The sequence below is a fragment of the Chiloscyllium plagiosum genome, unplaced genomic scaffold (assembly GCF_037043375.1).
Source record: "Chiloscyllium plagiosum isolate Xiang-an unplaced genomic scaffold, Cpla_swu_hap1 HiC_scaffold_13, whole genome shotgun sequence".
Classification (NCBI taxonomy): Eukaryota; Metazoa; Chordata; class Chondrichthyes; order Orectolobiformes; family Hemiscylliidae; genus Chiloscyllium; species Chiloscyllium plagiosum.
In genome coordinates, this window is record NW_028270151.1 from 63327106 (window position 1) to 63346376 (window position 19271).

At 37.3% G+C, this 19271-nt stretch overlaps 1 protein-coding gene across 2 annotated transcripts in view; it reads right to left on the reverse strand.

Moving 5' to 3' along the window:
• The window catches only part of acsl3a (acyl-CoA synthetase long chain family member 3a), a 130081-nt gene that overhangs the window by 9275 nt on the left and 101535 nt on the right, over positions 1 to 19271 (reverse strand). For both annotated transcript variants that reach the window (XM_043702059.2, XM_043702058.2), the window contains 7 exons: positions 15981 to 16131; positions 14652 to 14775; positions 14211 to 14282; positions 12105 to 12244; positions 9170 to 9342; positions 5884 to 5958; positions 3474 to 3665 (listed from right to left, as the gene is read on the reverse strand). In XM_043702059.2, the coding sequence (XP_043557994.1) occupies positions 3474 to 3665; positions 5884 to 5958; positions 9170 to 9342; positions 12105 to 12244; positions 14211 to 14282; positions 14652 to 14775; positions 15981 to 16131 (927 nt within the window). The remainder of the gene's footprint in view (positions 1 to 3473; positions 3666 to 5883; positions 5959 to 9169; positions 9343 to 12104; positions 12245 to 14210; positions 14283 to 14651; positions 14776 to 15980; positions 16132 to 19271) is intronic.

Consider the following 19271-nt stretch of genomic DNA (forward strand, 5'->3'; position numbering starts at 1 on the left):
TTAAAAGTATCACAGCGGGCTAGCAGCATGTTGCAAATATCCTTAATCTGCTAACCACAATGCTAATAGAACACCTATTAACCAAAATCGCTGCAGTAACATTGTTAACATGATCTCAATATCTCTTGGTGAGGTTCATCATTTTCAGGACCAGTGGGCTTGGGAACAGAATGGAATTTAATACATTGGAAACTTTAGCACTATACAGGCAGAATTAGTTAATCCTTTTGTGACACTGGAGATTTTTCATCTTGGAATTTCCTTGGAGGTGTCAGCACTGGTTATATATGATTCAAGGGAATGCTTGCAAAAGGGCTGCACCTTGCTGTCAGTCAAAGGAATGGCCTTCTACCAGTCATGCTACTTCTAAACCCTGGTTTAATAATCTAATAATGAAATTTGAAAGTCAACAGAATTATTTAAAACAAGTTTTTTTTTCACTTCTAAAGATCCAAGACATTGAAGCTCCACAACGGCTCAGATTAACTACTGACTTAGTCAGGTGAAATGATACAAAATGGGAAGTCAAACAGATCATGGTTCAAAGGTTGCTCAAATGCCTACGATCTTTAACTTGATACCTCATCTAAATCCTGATAATGTATGAAAAAGGGATGTGTATCTTTCTATCGAAAGTACAATAAATAATTCTAACAATGGAGAGCATACATCTTTATATAAAACTAGTTGCCACTAATACCATTTTATGTTACAATGTTAAGTTCTTAGAGAAGTATGAATTGGGAAATTAGAAAAATAAATGGAGATTAAGTTAATTACATTTGTGTAAAATATTTGCATCAGATCCAAATTGCCCATTATGTTCGGAGACAGTGTTTAAGTAAACAGCTGCTTCCAGATGTTTGCTGACTGCTTACTAACAGGGAAACAGCTCAGAATGTTAACTAAATCCTGGAGGCAACTTTGCAGTTAAACATATGGCAATGCTTTAGTAGGAGCACTTGTAGTTCTCAGAAGGGCACAAAGATATAATTCCTAATAAAATCTGGCATTTTTAATTGTTGACAAATGCATTTTCCCAAGATTAAACCAAGTTTCTGCCAATTACAAGTCAAAGACAGAAAAGAAAAAATTTAAGGGCAGCCACACAGAAAATATTCAATAGACATACGTATTTAGAACTCTGTGGGAAGCTACAGAAGTGATTGCTGGGCCCCTTGCTGAGGTATTTGTGTCATCGATAGAGACAGGTGAGGTGCTAGAAGACTGAAGGTTGGTTAACATGGTGCCACCACATAAGGTAATAAGGATAAGCAAGGGAACTACAGACCAGTGAGCCTGATATCAGTGGTGGGCAAGTTGTTTGAGGGAATCTTGAACAACAGAATTTATACGTATTTGGAAAGGCAAAGACTAATTAGGGAAAATCAACATGGCTTTATGCATAGGAAACAGTGTCTCACTAACTTGATTGAGTTTTTTGAAGAAGGACATCGGTTAGGCCACTTTTGGAATACTGTGTGCAATTCTGGTCTCCCTCCTATTGGAAGTATGTTGTGAAGGTTGAAAGCATTCAGAAAAGATTTACAAGGATGCTGCCAAGATTAGAGGATTTGAGCTACAGGGGGAGGCTGAATATGCTGGGGCTGTTTTCCCTGAAGCGTTGGAGGCTCAAGAGTGATCTCATGGAGGTTTTTAAAATCATGAGTGGCATGGATAGGGTAAGTAAACAAGGTTTTATCCCTGGGGTGGATGAGTCATAGAGATATACAGTACGGAAATAGACCCTTCCGTTGAACTCGTCCGAAACCATGCCCTCAAGCTCTGGACTCCTAGACGGCATAGGCTTAGGGTGAGAAAGGAAATATTTAAGATATACCTAAGGAGCAACTTTTACACACGTAGGGTGATACACATACGAAATGGGCTCAGGGGAAGTGGAGGCGGCTAGTACAGTTGCAACATTTAAAAGGCATCTGGATGGGTATATGAATAGGAAGGGTTTAGAGGGATATGAACCAAGTGCTGGCAAATGGGACCAGATTAGGTAAGGACATCTGGTCAACATGGACAAGTTGGACCAAAGGGTCTGTTTCTGTGCTGTACATCTATGACTCTAAGCAACAAAGATTGATGAGGGCAGAGCAGTGGACATGATCTATATGGACTTCAGTTAGGCATTTAACAAGGTTCCCCATGGGTGACTGGTTAGCAAGGTTAGATCACATGGAATACAGGGAAAACTAGCCAGTTGGATACAGAACTGGCTTGAAGATAGAAGACAGAAGATGGTGGTCAGGAGTTGCTTTTCAGACTGGAGGCCTGTGACCAGCAGTGTGCCACAAGGATCAGTGCTGGTCATCTGCTTTTTATCATTTTATATAAATGATTTTGATGTGAACATAGGAAGTGTCATTCGTAAATTTGCAGATGACACCAAAATTGGAGACGGAGTGGACAGCAAAGATTTCCTTAGAGTACAACGGAATCTTGATCAGACAGGCCATTGGGCTGAGAAGTGGCAGATAGAATTTAATGTATATAACTGTGAGGTGCTGCATATTGAAAGGGCAAATCAGGGCAGGACTTATACACTTAATGGTAAGGTCCTGGAGTATTGCTGAACAGAGACGTTGGAGCGCAGGTTCATAGTTCCTTGAAAGTGGAGTCACAGATAGATAGGATAGTGAAGGTGGCATTTGGTATGCTCACCTTTATTAGCTAGTGCATTGAATATAGGAGTTGGGAGGTTATGTTTGTATGTTGCAGCTGTACAGGACACTGGTCAGGTCACTATTAGTATTCTGTGTGCAATTCTGGTCTCTCTGCTTTAGGATGGATGCTGTGAAACTTGAAAACGTTCACAATATATTTTAAGAATGCTACCCGGGTTGGAGAATTTGAGTTATAAGGAGAGGTTGAATAGAGTGGGACTATTTTCCCTGGAGCATCGGAGGCTGAGGGCTGAACTTATAGACTTTTATAAAATCATCAGGACTGTGGACAGAACAGATAGGCAAGGTCTTTTCCCCAGGGTGGGGAGGTCCAAAATAAAGGGCACAAGTTTAAGGTGCGAGGGGAAAGATTTAAAAGGGACCTAAGCGGCAACTTTTTCATGCAGAGTGGTGCATGTGTGGAATGAGCTGCCAGAGAAGTGGAGGAGGCTTTTTCAATTATAACATTTAAAAGGCACCTGAATGAGTATATGAATAGGAATAATTTAGAGGGATATGAGCCAAATGCTGACAAATGAGACTAGATTTTTAGGATATCTGGTCGGCATGGACGAGTTGGACTGAAGGGCCTGTTTCTGTGCTGCACATATCCATGTCTCTACTTATGGAACGGAAACCTTCTAAACAAAACGGTTTGCAATAATGTTTCAGCCCATCTATTTCTTCTATTCAAACACATCAATACAAAAAACTTATGGACTACTGCAATTGGATATTCACTGGAAATTTAAATGCTAGAGTTTACCTACTATATCTACAAGCTCTTCAGATACTAACCAATGACCTTAAGGCATCCATCATCTTGAAATTCGCCTATATCGCCAGTACAAAACCATGCCTGTCCATCCTTGTCTACAAAATAATCTTCCAGTGTTTTGGATTTATTCTTGAAGTAGCCCAGGGTAACATTTGGGCCACCAATAAGAATTTCTCCTCTAGCATGTGGCTTGTCATATACGGTATATCCACCTGGTCAGAAAGAAAAAAAATGTAGACTTCATTCTGAACAACACAAATTATCAGCAAATTTATTTCATATTTTTAACAAATCTATCACTTTAAATATTTTAGCCTAAGTCTTGTCATGTCAACTCTTACAATATTCACAACTGGAATTTTATTTCATTCCATATTAGCAAGGTTACCGTAATAATAGTTTAGCTCCATTTTAACCTAACACAATTACTAAGAACTTGCATTTTAACTCCTCCCAGTGATTCTAGTATAAAACCATTAGATTAACACTGTGACACGTATATTTTGCTGTTATCATAGAGAATGTGTACAAACCCCATGCTGTCCTTGAGATGTCTGACACTATTTTGGCTTTAAAAAGGCATTCTCTCACCTGGACAGCGTTGAGCCACTTGATCAAGTCCTCAGGGATGTAAATCTAGCCCCTTCCCCACTCCAGCTCCAGCCCCAGAGCTATCAGTCAGAGGCCACCAGCTCTCCTGTACAGGCAGTACCATCAGGAGCAGTGGCTGCTTTGAGTAACTGAGAGGCCTTCACTAGAGATTGCCACTGGATTCCTGGAGTTAGGTGCAGTTGGGAATGGAGTCAGATGGAAAGGTGAGGGGACAAGCCTCCTTGACCAACAGGTTACTGACAAATCCAACAAGGTTTACTTGGTGGCTGTGGGTCTGGGAGACCCAAGAGAACTTGTTTAATCCTTCAGCCACCATTAAATCCTGGTCTGCCTTCACCCATATATAGCTCATCTACATCTATGCCTTCATCATCTTTAGACCTAACAACTCCAATTCTATCTATACTGGTGTGCCCATCACATTGCATTTACCACAAATAAAGTCATTCAAAACTTTTATTTTTAAAACACATATCCTAACTTGCACTAAGTCTTGTTCACAGATCATTCTGGGGCACACAGATCTATAATGGCTCATTCTGTCAGTGCATTTATTTTTAAGATTCACATCCTGGTTTTCAATTCCATCATGGTATCAACCTTCCCAATTTTAGTAACCTTCGCTGGTGTTGCTACTCTTGAAGATCTCTGTACTCTTCCAATTCTGGCATCTTATGCAACTCTGATTTTATTCTCTCCATTACCCTCCCTAAGCCTCTGCACCTCTTGACTTGCTGTGAACACTTCTTTGATCATCTATCCTAATACCTTCTCAAATAGTTCTATTAACCTTTGCTTGAAAGCTACTCCTGTAAACCATATTGCGATGTCCTATGGTGTCAAAGGCACCACAAAAATGCATGTTGATGTCGTGCACTGTGATATAAATAATGATATTTATATATATTTGAAATCAATTATTGGCAACTCAAGGTTATTAGAGACTTATGGAAATTTTTTTTAGCTTAATGAAACATCGACAGCTTAGAGTGAGACTTTTGCATTTTAGTTTTGACTTTGAAATTTGGGCAGTCCTGTGAAGTTCTTTGAATAAAAAGTCAGATAGACAAATGTTCCTGAAAAATGAATGGCATACAGTGAACCATATTACTTTAGACAGTCAGTCCCAGACCAGAAATGTTGGGATAAAATCCTGAAGAGGTTATTAAAACTCAGCACATTTTTGCAAGTTTGTGACAGCTCCAAGAAGAAGCCATCTTAAGTCCCAGTCTAAAACTTGAAGACACAAATGACTTAAACCTACTGAGGTGTTGGATATGGTGACTCTGGTGTATCATACAAGTGATGTTTTAGGTACTAAACCAGGGATGTGCTTTGGGTACTATACTAAAGCTATTTTGTTTATTTTCAATTTATAAGAGAGAGTGTTTTGAGATTACTATGTTGTTAAAAATCTTTGAAGTTGAATTACAAGTAATGGTTTGGTTTGTTCCATTTTATCTTTAGCTCCTTGGTTAGTAAAGATTTGTTTTATTGTTGAAGCAAAATCTGCAACATTGTATTCTTATGTTTCAGTAAGAAGCCACTTATCTATTAAGCCAGGTTCTGTTTTGGATCTGACTTGTCCAGTAATAGCATTAACTGGGATCATAACGGTAACGATACATTATAACCCATAGCTGGAACAAACTATAACTTAGTAGGGCTGCAAAAATTGCAATTTGTTAATGGAAAATATTACCCAAAATACATTTGCTTTCTTGGATGCTTAATATGGACATAACAAAATTGAAACTAAGTTTTATTTCTTAATGGAAATTCTGTATTCCTTTATTTGAAGTCAGTGACATTGCTCACCTTCTTCCCAGTTTTTTAGCGTAATCTCACAGCATGGTAGTGGAGCTCCAACACGACCAGTGGTGTAATCAAATACTAAAACCAAAATATGCATGAAGTACATGTTTTTATAAATCTATGAAGATATTATAATACATTATTACAACAGTCAAATACAGACTCTTAAATATGGACAAGGTAACGCAATAAATAAAGAACTTCCAACATGATAATGTTACATCAACTATGTTTTCCCAATCTCTGTCCTCTATTGTCTTAAACCCTTGATGTTAGAATGAAAACAAAAAAATCTGTTTATTTCTTAAATATACGCTGCAAAATCCTGAGTTTACAACCTAATTTTTGTAAAATCTATCCGGTGTATCCTATTAATATTGTGCACATCTGAATTTTTATGAAAATGGTTTTGATAGAGATTTTTTCAAAAGGTTAATGAAAACATGATTTTCTAGTTTGTGCTTTGGTTCAAATCTTTCAATGAAGGCGATGTGATAATTACACCAGTTATGAACAAATTATTGCAGACTTTCCTGACAGAGAAAAACATTTTTAGCAGGGCCCAATTTGTCATTTAGAGAAAAGTCCACTATTTTTTCACAGCATAGTGAGTCAGTGCAAATGTTACAAAATCTGAGTTATAAATATTAATATTTCATCTTTTTAAAGAGTATTTAATCTTCAATTTGCATTCAACATTTTTGCATCGAGTTCCTACACAACTACAGCGGAACCTTGATCATCCAAGTATCAGATTTTCTGAAGGAGATCGAGATCCTGATAGAAACATTAGGTCAAAGAGCTGTTTCAATGCTTATTGCATCTTTTGTTTACAGGTACCGTCCTCTCTCTCCCCACACTTTCCCTAGGGTTCTACACAGGGGTGTACCCTAAACTCCCCTTCCCCAGATAATCTCTCCAACATTGTCCTGTACAGGGCAAAGGTGGAACTTGTCAAAAAGTTCTAGTAAAGAATGTGCGTGCGCTATTTGGAGACTTACCCCATAAAGGCAGCAGCAGTCTTACTGTTGGTGTATATTCCGGCAGCCCCCGAGGAGCACACTCTCCTCCACCACCCCTCACCAACACCACAACAACCCCATCGACCCCCACCCTCCATTCAACCCCCTTCTATTCTCGACAGTATTTCAGTAAGCAGAGTTCATTTTTAATTTGTACCTGTAAACAAAAGACGCGATCATGGTTGAAACAGCTCTTAAATGTAATGTTTCTTTTGGGACCTTGAGATCTCCTTTGGATAATCCGATATTTGGAAAATTGATATTCAGATAAATCAAGGTTCGTCTGTACACCATATGTTTACATAATTACTGACATTTCATTACCATTAACAAGAATGGAAACAAAACTCAAGAGTCTTTGATTCCCACTATAATATAGTCCACATACGCATCAAAATATGACACCGTTGCTCTTTGTAATATGTTTTGCCCAAGTATAAGGATTACTTTAAAATACCACAGTACTGCAATGAAAAATGTTGCAGAAAAATCTTAATGGAAACACTCCATTAGTGAACAAAATATATCTAATATCCAGATGTTCCCAATTATGCAAATTACATTAGGATGAACATATCAAAACCTTGCCAAAATAAAACCTATTGTTTAAATGTTTGGAACAAGCTGGAGAGAGTTCTTTTGCTTGCGATCTCCTCCGTTCGAGAAATTGCTGTTAATCATGGAGAAGGGAATACTAATGCAACTTCCTCTGCCAGTGAATTATTTAACTATCCATCACCATTCATGTTTGGATGTGGCAGAACTACAGAACTTGAATTTCCTCTTTTTGTTGTGGCCTCACTTAGCCCTGTTGCATCTGCTGTTGGGTTGCAAGTTGTCCTGTGTTATAGTTTCACTAGGTTTACAACTTAGGTATGCCTCGTGTTGATCCAGGCATGTGGTCATGCACTCTTTACTGAACCATGGTTGTTCTTCTGGCTTGATGGTAATGGCAGAGTGGGAGATATGCTGGGTGAAGAGGTTGCAGATTGTGTTTGAGTATTCTGATACTGACAGCCACAATGTTTCATAAATGCCCAGAACGGAGTTACTATATTTGTTCAAACTCTATCCCATTTACACAGTAATAAAGCCACACAACATGATAAGGGCATTCTCAATGTGGGGATAGGAAATTGTCCTCCACCAGGACAGCATAGTGGTCATTTTTATTAATACTTTCATAAACAGCTACATCAAAAGGGGGAGGCAGACTGATGAGGATGAGATGTTATTCTCACTTGTTGGTCTCATTACCACCTGACACTGACTCAGTTCAGCAACTATGTCCTTTAGGACTGATCAAACTAAATCAATGATCTTATCGTGAATTCTTGGTAAAGGACATAAAAGTTCTCTGCACATTCTGTGCCCCTGCCACACTCAATGCATTGTTCTAGTATTTAACATGGAAGGATATTAATTTACCAACCAGGAGGTGAGCACTGTGTGATATGAAGTTTCCTTGCCCATGCTTGACATGGTCATGAGACTTTATGGGGTCTGCAATCAATGTTAAGGATTCCAGGGTTAACTCCTTCCCATTTGATTATCACTGTGTTGCTAATACTGCTGGGTCTGTTTTGCTAATGGGACAGGTCACATTTGGGAATTATGTTGGTTGTATCTCTGACATTGTCAGCAAGGTATGGTTTTGTGAATATGACAATATGAGGCTATTGTTTGACTAATCTGAGACACAGCACTCTAAATAAGAAAATAAACCTCAGATATTAGTGAGTGCAACTTTGCAGGGTCAACAGAGCTGAGCTGCCACTGTTGTTTCTGGTACATAGGTTAATGTCATGTTGTATTGTGTTTCATTCCATTTTTGGAGACTATTTAAGTGATTTGCTGGGCCATTTCTAAGGACAATTAAAAGGTGACCACATTGATGTGCGTTTGCAGTCATTTGTTGACTAAACTCGGTAGGGAAGCTGCAGTCCTCAAAAGGGCATTAGTGAACAAGACATTTTCTTTCACAATAATTAATAATGGTTTCAAGGTTATTATTAGCTTTTTAATTGTAGATTATTTTAAATCCAAATTTCACAATGTGATATGGTGGAATTTGAATCTGGATCCCCATAAAATTACATGGGTCACTGCATTACTAGTTTAGTATCAATACCGGAATGCTATCAGTTCACTAGCTACCTTTTTTCATTTAACTTTATTTTTCATGTTAAAAACACATGTTTAGAAACACTGAATAAAACTGACAGCTCTAGGAAGGAAAGAAAGAAAGAAACTGTAAAGTAACTAACCATCACTAATAGTCCCTGCTCCACAAGTCTCTGTTAATCCATATCCTTGTCCAACAGGGCAGCAGAAGCAGATGTTCATGAACGTTTGTGTAGATGGTGACAATGGAGCACCCCCACATAGAATGAGCCGAGTTTTTCCTCCTAACAACGAACGTATTTTTCGGAAAATCAACCTGTAGAAACAAAATATTAGTATTTCTTTCTTCTTCAAGTACCTAGTCAATGTCAGATTAGCAATGAGCAACCAACAATTTGCTAGTCAATATAGAAACAATAATAAAATGGAATAGATAGGTGAGAAAACCTTACCAGCAATAGTAGAAACAACAACAGAAACCTGATTGGTCACAGTAAAGTATGTCAAGACATTTAGCAGTTGGGGGATTAGATTAAAGATGATGGAAACTGGGGAGGTAGCAGAATGTATTCCTAATGACTAAATTTTAAGAATGATTTTAGAAACGAAGAATAAATGAATCAAACATAGGGCTTAAGAAGAGCACTGTCATAAGTACCGATTGTAGTATGGAGAATAAGGCAGGAAGATGCCACGATAACAAGGACCAGCAAAAATGATGATACTTGAGTTCAGGTATTGAGTAATGGTTGAAAAGGCAGCATAAGCAAAGGAAAAGTGGATGAGATAAATGCCCAATTCATCACAAATGCTGTATGTTGTAAGAGTTAGGAAGCAAGTGAAAACAGTCAATTCTGGAACTAACCAAAACATCAGAGTATTTCAGTGGGTTGTATAGTAGAATTTTACTTGGACTAGGTACAAACTTTGGACCTTGATTAAGAACCAGAAAAATGGTTTGTACCACTGGGCTGAGAGTGAATTTGAGGAAAAATCTATAAATGGGAAACACTATTGGGCTACCAAATTTGCCTCTTTAGAAAAACATATGGTTTTGGACTTGTTCAATTGTGATTTAACTCTGGAATCTTTACAACATAATTTTACTCAGTATTGCAAAGAGTTGTTTTAGTTTCATGTTAATTTTTAAAAGAACAAATCAGCTAATTTATATGAATATTTATATTTTTCACAGTTGAGTCACTTTCCCTGAGAAGACAGATGCAAACACTGTCTTTTGGATGCTAGGAATGGACAGAATCCCAAGACAGCCCCATTTGGGATAACCCTTCCATACACAAGACAAGAAGAGTTGTAAATGTAAATTGAAGTTATTTTGTATTTGTAAACAATGGAAAATTTGGTAGCAATGTCTGAACATTTAAAGAGATATCTAGCACCACAATATTGACAAATAGTTTTGATCTCAATGAAAATTTAGAACCTAGAAAATCAGTGGCAAAAATGTTATACTTTTGCCTTGAATAGGGAAAGCTGGTGTTTGCGAAGGATATACTGAAACAGCCCAATATAAACTTGTTCATTCGTTTTTTGATAACAGATGAATATATTTTGAAGTTCATCATCCTTAGTGCTCTATATATTTTGCTGAAGCTTATAAATTTTGTAACTGCAGAGAACCCAAAGGAAAATGCTGTGTGTAAGTCATGATGATCAAGTCCTTGTAAATTTCCTGGGTGCGGCTGTGTGCCAACAGTTATAAGGCTATGGTACTTATTTTACATTTGAAACAGGTAACAAGATTACTGAAATTAGCATCTAAAATTATTGAATCGGAGTGGCTATCTGTAGCATACCTGAATTCCTACTGCTATTCCTTTGGGATAGACTTCATCTGAACCATACAGGACCAGTGTCCCGGTGAATTGTTTAACTAGGATTACAGATAGGGCTTTAAACTAATTAGTGGAGTTGGGTTCAATTGAAGAGAAGCTTATATAAAAAAAAAATCAAAAAGTAACAAAAAGCATAGGTGCTGAGTAGTGAAGACACAAATGACAAAGTGTAACAGAAAGGGATAGAAAACACTAGCCTCTATCTGAATGCAAAGTTTTTAGAACAAGTTGATGAGTTGATGACACAAATAGCAACGAATAAACATGATTTGATAGCTATTAGAGACATGATTGCAAGGGAAAGTAGTCTGCGAACTTAACATTCAAAGGGTATTTGACATTTGGAAGAGTAGATGAAGAGGAGGAGGAGGAGTGTCATTGTTAATTAGTATCATTGCACTGCTGAATAGTGAAAAAGGTGCAATAAATCATGATGTGAAATCAGTTTGAGTGGAGATAAGGTTTAGCAAGGGAAACAAAATAGCAAGGACTAGGCAAAGTAAACACAGGAAAGCTGTTCCTGATGACTACGGAGCCCTGAAACAGGGGTCAGAGTTTGACCATATGGGTAGGCCATTTAGGACTAAGGTAAGATTAAATTTCTTCACCCAAAGGAGTGGTGAGCTTGTGGAATTGTCTCCCACAGAAAGTGGCTGAGGACAAAACAATGTTTACGAGGAAGAGCTATATTTGGTTCTTAGAGCTAAAGGGGATCAAAGACAATGAAGTTCAAGTGGGAACAGTATACTGAGTTGGATGACCAACCATAATCATATCGAATGATGGGTCAGCCTCAAAGGGCTGAATGGCTTAATCCTGCTTCAAGTTTCAGTGTTTCTACCAACTACACCCATCCCTGGGATAAAGGGGTCGACGTGGCAAGAATGAATAAACAGATTGAGCCTTGATTTATCAGCGTTTAGAAGAATCAGGTGCAACCTCATTGAAAAAAAATACATGTTTCTGAGGTGCTTGACAAGGGAGATGTTGAAAAGATGCTTCACTAATTGGGGAAATCTTGAACTAAGGGACGTATTACTGTACAAGGGGACACTCATTACGTGATTAAGGAAGTAATTCTCTCAGATAGTAGTGAATGTCTGGAATTCTCCATCTTTATTCTCTATAAGACATGACTATTTTTATATGTATTATTATTTATATTAACAAATGTATGTAGATTATTAAAGTAGTTTAAGCAATTTGATTATTTATATCCTACCAATCACAGAGAGGCGTGCTCCAACCCAAGGACATCTGTTTCATTTTGTAATTGTAGGCAACAACAAAGAGAGTCCGCTGTATACTATTCATGTCTTCCACTTTGGTCACAATATTCTTATAAATGCGATCCATAATTTCCTGTTGGCATATAAAATAATAGTTTTTTAAAATTTATCAGTTTTTTTTTCCTTTTGTTATCTGTGTAACCCTTAGCATTTGACAATTTTTTTGGACGGAGGTTGATTCTGAATTCTTCTGCTAACAAGGCACAAGAACCAAGGCTTTCCAAGTCAGCTTGCTGGATAAACAGGATCAGAAAAGTACTTGACAGTCACTATAGCATCATTAAATCTCCTTTTCCGACAGTAACTATTGCATATCTGCCAAGCTATCTTCCTTGTTGGAAGGATGAACATCAGGGGGCCTATCTAATCTGGTATCTTGACTTCAGTTGACTTGTGGCATTAGAAATTTATTTCCAAAGGAATCTGTATAATTACTCTCAATGTCACAATATAAATCCCAGAGGAATAGCAAAATAAAATCTTAAGGGATAGTTCAAGCAGCTTAAAACTTTCTTTTAAATAAATTGCCTTTTGCAACTTACACTCACTGATCTGCTACAAATGCTTGGCATAGATGGGAAAAACCACCTCTATCTTGATGATGACCTGTGGCCAAAGTTAGCCAGTATCCTTTATAATAGAAAGATGACCTTTCCCTTTGAAAATATACCCCAACTAGAAAGAGTTTTAGTAACTCCAGCTACATTAAAAATTGATATTTTAGCCTAATTTAATGGGCATGTTACATATATAATCAGGTTGGTTTTCTAAACAAAACAGTGAAATAAATCACATTTAACTCAGCACATACTATGAAAACTTAGCTGACAGTTAACCAACCAGCCACTTCAGGAAACATTTGAGCGCAGTTAATAAACTAAAACCATTCAACAATTGAGAGGAGGTGAACCTAATAAAAGCAGGATTAAAAGGTTTCAGAGCTGAGCTCTGAAGGAGGGTCATTGGACCGGAATCATTAACACTGATTTCTCTTCATAGATGCTGCCAGACCTCCTGAGTTTTTGTAGCAATTTCTGTTTTTACATCTAGAAGGGAAAATCGTTTTTACAAAGTTAACTACAAATTGCTAAATGAATTGCAATGTCCTTTTGTTCAAATAAAGTAATATTATAATAAATTTTCAACACACTTTAAGAAATTGGACACTAAAGTAGAGGGAAATGAGTTTTTGGATCTCAGTGCTGAGATGGTCTGAATTTTAAAAAACTGTAATTTGAAAGAGTGAGTGAAAGACAGCCTCTCCAAGATGTCTTGTGACAAGCCAAATGACCTAAGTATTAATTCCTCAATTTGGGCCTACTTCTCCACACTCTCCTCTCTTTCAACTCTTTTACCATCCCATTACCCAGCATCGATAGTCAGCCCCCTCACAGTGGTTACACTGTCCTTAAAAATAAATAAAATAAAATCTTTGCTGGCCACAAGTGAACTCACCTTCAAAACCTTTGTCAAACCCTTTCCTGACCACCTTGAACATGCCCTCTTATGTTCAATTAGCCTCTCTGAAACACTCAGACTGCAATGTAACTGCTGTAAAACAACTCCAATCTGAGCCAGAATGAAGTGATATGAGAGTTCATGAAAGATGCGTTCTCCCACTGCTTTAAGTTTAACAGCACAATTCCAATGCAATGTCATTTAGAAAAAAAAATGAATGCATAAGGTTTATTCTTGTATCCAAGGACAATCTTAACCATTAAGGGTACGGGAATAAGTCTGGGTGGTTTGCACTTTGGAGGGTCAGAGTGGACTTGTTGGGCCAAAGGGCCTGTTTCCATACTATAGAGATTCTAATCATTAACCTGTAGATACCATTACCCACATGCAGATCTCTTTCACAAAAAAAATAAGGATTATACAGTGTAAGCAGCAAGTCTCCCGAATAGAACCAATGGGATAACAGATTTTTGGAATTAAGCAATATGAACTTATGCAGTGTTTATAATGAAACCATTTGTTGAATTATGAATCTATTTTGCAACAACTTGCTCTGGACATGTCCAATTTCTAAAACTTACCGGTACAGCTGCCAATAGTGTCGGTTTAAGTACTGTTGTATCACCTTTGCTTCCTTTCTTGATTTTAGCAGACTACAAAACAATAGGCAGAAAATATTATCCTTCAAAACTACAATATCTTTCACCACTCAGATTTGTGCATGTCCACTTAAATACGTATAGGTTTGAGGATAACGGTTTAAATATTTCAATAATACAAACTACAAAGCCATAAAACAATATCAAAGCTTTATTAAATAGAAATTATAATGCTATTTTTCAACTTTTGAAGGTACAGATAAAAATCCTGTAAATCTGTATTAGGTACAGCAATTGATAGGATGTTAATGCAAGAATAAATGTTAATTAAATAGAAAATAGCAGTGTTTAAAATGCAGTTAAATCATTACAATATTTTACTACTGCAACCATTCTAAATGAGATTTTTAAAAATGAATGTACCTGGTCTGCCAAAGTCTGAGGGGAGGAGTAGCCAATGCAACAGCCGCAAGCCATACAAAGTGTTTCCGCACTCAGCTCCAGTACATGTGCCAGGGGTAGGTAACCAATGTACGTATCCTTTGGTCTTTATAGAAAAAATAAAATCCAAGCAGGTTTTCAACAATTACACCAAATATGGGCCTTATAAAAGCCTTCAAGATCGAACAGTTTTTGACACAATTAATCTGTTGGTTGAATAATAACATTTGTCTCGCAAAAGGTCACATTGAAGTCCCATTAAAGCAGAAAATCTTGGCCAATACTTCAGTGCGAACTAAGTTCAGAGGCCAGTAACCCATCACCAAGTCACCCTTTTTGTTCCCCCACATGCATACTGGTCCAGCTTTCAGAGTGAACAGAACTTCTGACACTCCTATTTATATCTATCAGCCAGAGCTCCCTGATTGGGACGATTAACCAGGTCCAATCAGGGATCTCATTCTATGCGGTCGACCTGGCTGACCTCGTTACAATCAATACACACTAAATGTTTCAAGCCAACTTTTAAAGCAAGTTCTTCTTTAAGTTTTCAGATATATTGAAAACACCCCAAGCTATTCTCAGAACAGTAGGTTATTTCCAGCTTAGTGTAAAATTTAACATTCATATTTCAAAAGCGTATTTTAGCTATAAAACCCTTTTAAATGTCCTGGAGATGCTGTAAGAGCTACATAAAAGCAAATTATTTGTCTTTTCAGGAGAATTATGTCTGTTCATTTATCTTTGTGATCACATCAAAATTCAGTATGAACGAGATAGACTACCCACAAAGATTAAATTGTACCTTCTGTATTTGATAGAGCGTGAATTAATAAAATTCAGGTGGGATATAACCTGACTCTAGAAGAGAGAGATACAAACTCTCCACCTTGTAGGATTTAGAATTATATTAGTTGAATTAGGTATCACAGAATATGACAGAATTAATAACTTCTGGTTAATCAAACCAATTATTATACAAAAGCACTCAGATTGAGCTGTAAAGAACCTTTGCAGAATAAATATAAGTGAAAGTACTAGCTGACATATGATCTTCAATAGGTAAAGATGTGATAGGGTTATTTTGAATTGACAAAACTCCCTCATTTCTCTTTCCTTTCAAATCCCTAAGTTTCACTTTTTTTTTGACAATTTATTAAAGTCAATTAAAAATTATAGCTCATTTCAGTGTATGCATTGTACCCTATATAAAAGTTTTTAAAATGCTTGTAAATTAATTATATAAAGTCCACAACAGTTTTCCAGTGCAGGCAAGTAAAACTTCCCAGTTAAACCATTAATTATACATACCCCAAGTCAGGAACTCTAGAACACATTCCTGCTATCCCAGCAATGAGGTTGCTATGTGAAATCATCACTCCCTTTGGTAAGCCTGTAGACCCACTTGTGTACATTATTACAGCAATATCTAAAGATGTGGGCTTGGTTCGTGGTCTATTCACTAAAATGGAAAAAAATAAGCAATTCTTGAAATTATGAAATAAGATGAAAATAAAATACTTTGTCCTATTAAGACTTTCACCTACACAACAAACATCCTACTTCCTTTACCAATCATTTCACAGATTCAAAGCTAGGTCATTTAGTAATTATACCTGCACACAAGCTTACTTGTAGACAATTGGCAAAGACCTTTAGGAATACTAAAGACATTTTTTTAAACAAATCAATAACTTCAAAAGCATAAAATTCCCATGAAAACATTCACCTTTTTAAAGATGCCTTTAAGAAAAATGAGAAGACACAATGGAATCTATTACAAAGAACTTGATAATTTGACACTTAGAAAATAATTGTAGGTTTAGCCAATGTCAACATACATTTATGAAAGGGAAATCATGCTTGGCAATTTGTTTTTTGAGGATGCAACTGGAAGATTAGGACAAGGACACAGCTATTCAATTTGGAAATCAAATGCAGTTTCTAAGGCAGCTGACAACACAAAACTAGGTGGAAATGGGAAGTCTAAAGAGATGAAAAGTACTTCAAGGGGATTTAGAAAGGTCAAGAGCAAGGCAGATGGAGCATAATATGGAAAGATGCTAAGTTGTGAACTTTGAAGAAAAAACAAAGACAGCATTTCTTAAATGGATGAAAATCGGAAAGTGTAAATGTTCAAAAGAACTTGGGCATCCATACTGAGTGTCACTAAATTAGGGTACAAGTGCAGCAAGAAATTAGGAAGGCAAATGGACTTTGGTCTTTATTCCTAAAGGATTTATGTACAAGAATGAGGATCTCTCTCTTTGCAACTATGTATAGCTTTGGTGAGACTGCACCTGGGTTAGCATTTATAGCTTATGGTCTCCTTACCCAAGGAGGATATACTAACCATAGACAGAGTGCAACAAGGTTCAATAGGCGGATTCCTTGAATAGCAGGATTATCGAAGAGGAGAAATTGAGCAGAATAGGCATGTAATCTCTCAGCTTTAGGAGAATGAGAAGTTATTTAATTAAACATGCAAAATTGTTACAAGGCTGATCAGAGTAGACGAATAAAGAATGTTTCCACTAGCTAGACAGAGGGGGAATCTAGAACCCGGGACACAATAGCAATTAGCACAGAGGCAAGGAGAGATTTCTTCATTCTAGATAGCACATCTTGAGTATTCTCTACTTCAGAAGACTGTAGAGACTGAGACATTGAGTATGATAAAGAGAGAAGCTTACAGATATTAAGGATATCATGGGAAATGGAGATAGTGCAGGAAAAGAGTGTTCAGGTAGATCAGCCATAATCTGAACGGTGGAACAGATTCAATGCCAAATGGACCAATCCTGCTCCAATTTTATGTGCTATTATGGCCAGCTGCAGAGGACAAACTGAAGCAAAAACACTGGATCATCGTTCAAAAATAAAATCAAGTTATACAATAAAGAACATAAGTGAAATAAAAACACAACACTCTGCATATATGTGAAGCAGTGATACTGAATAGTCTTTTAATACTTCAATAAATATGATCAACCAAATGAGGCACCAGAATTCTTAGTTACATTGGTACCATCTGGAATGCTATTGCATGGTAGATCTCTGCCTATGCTGTTTCAACAAGTCTTAGCCAACCATGAAAGAAACGCCCTTATGTCCTGTGTGAGAATGCCAACTCAACTCAATGAACCTTTGGTCACCAATGAATGGATCAGGACTGCACCAGCTTGTTTCAAACAGGAAGCATGCACCTTTGAAATCATGCCCAAAGAGATGAAAGGACAACACTAGGCGGCACGGTGGCATAGTGGTTAGCACTGCTGCCTCACAGTGCCAGAGACCCGGGTTCAATTCCCGCCTCAGGCGACTGACTGTGTGGAGTTTGCACGTTCTCCCAGTGTCTGCGTGGGTTTCCTCCGGGTGCTCCGGTTTCCTCCCACAGTCCAAAGATGTGCAGGTAAGGTGAATTGGCCATGCTAAATTGCCCGTAGTGTTAGGTAAGGAGTAAATGTAGGGGTATGGGTGGGTTGCGCTTTGGCGGGGCGGTGTGGACTTGTTGGGCCGAAGGGCCTATTTCTACACTGTAAGTAATCTAATCTAATCTAATCTAATCTGTTGTTAACAAGTAAGGTTTCACTCTATTACATCTTTCACTTCATTCATCTAATAAAGAAACCCTATTTAAAAAGGGCCAAAACAAATGTAGCAAAATATTGATTTAAAAAGTGAAGGATAGAGCAGCAAAGTTTAAGAGCAGCTGCATTCAAGCCACATTCATGGCATTTGTTGCGACTCTACACCATAGTTATTTTCTGTGGAAATCACCGGTCTGAACTGTTACACAAAATTTACACAATATTCTATACACATTAGTTGCAATCCTGCAAAATTTCTAAAAATTCTGAAGCATAAAGCCCCACAATCTATCTAGTAATTGTAATTAACTCCAGATGTGCTAGATCTCCACCAAATGGAATTGCTCTTTATTCACATGCCCTGAGGCTGCAGTGGATACACCAAAAGGAAAACAAGGCATGGGAAATTTGATATATGAAGCAACGAGACAAAATAAAAAGTATTTCAAACAGTTTATTCTTCTCAAATATGTACTGACATTTAACGAAAAGTAAAAAAAAGTGCAAAATTCAGTTTCCTTATGCTGAGCAGTGATTTAAGACAGACATTTCACTTTTCAGTACTATAGTTCTAAATACAAAGCCACCAGACAGTACTGTGGCACACAGTTAAATAAGCAGAACTAGTCATCCTTACTATAGCTTTCCAATGGCAAGAAAAGTATTCTCATAGAAGCTACAAATTGATAGCCAGTGTTTCTCATGATTGATTGAACAGCTGATTGATTAAATGAAACAACATACAGTGAATGTGCTGTACAAGCCACATTCATTTTTGGACTCGTGTTCAAATTTGATGAGGCAAGCTTAATAAAAATTGCCTGGGTCAGATTTTAAAAAAAAAGAGGAGTATGCCAAGTCAGGAATTTCCTTCCATGTGACGCTGTCTCCAGCAGAAACTCTGCGCCCTACTTTCAGGGAAATAAATTATCAGCTTCTAAAGGTAGGCAATGGAGGTTAGTGGGGGGTGGGGCAAAGAGATGCTGATATTAGAGAGTTTGAATCGCTGTTT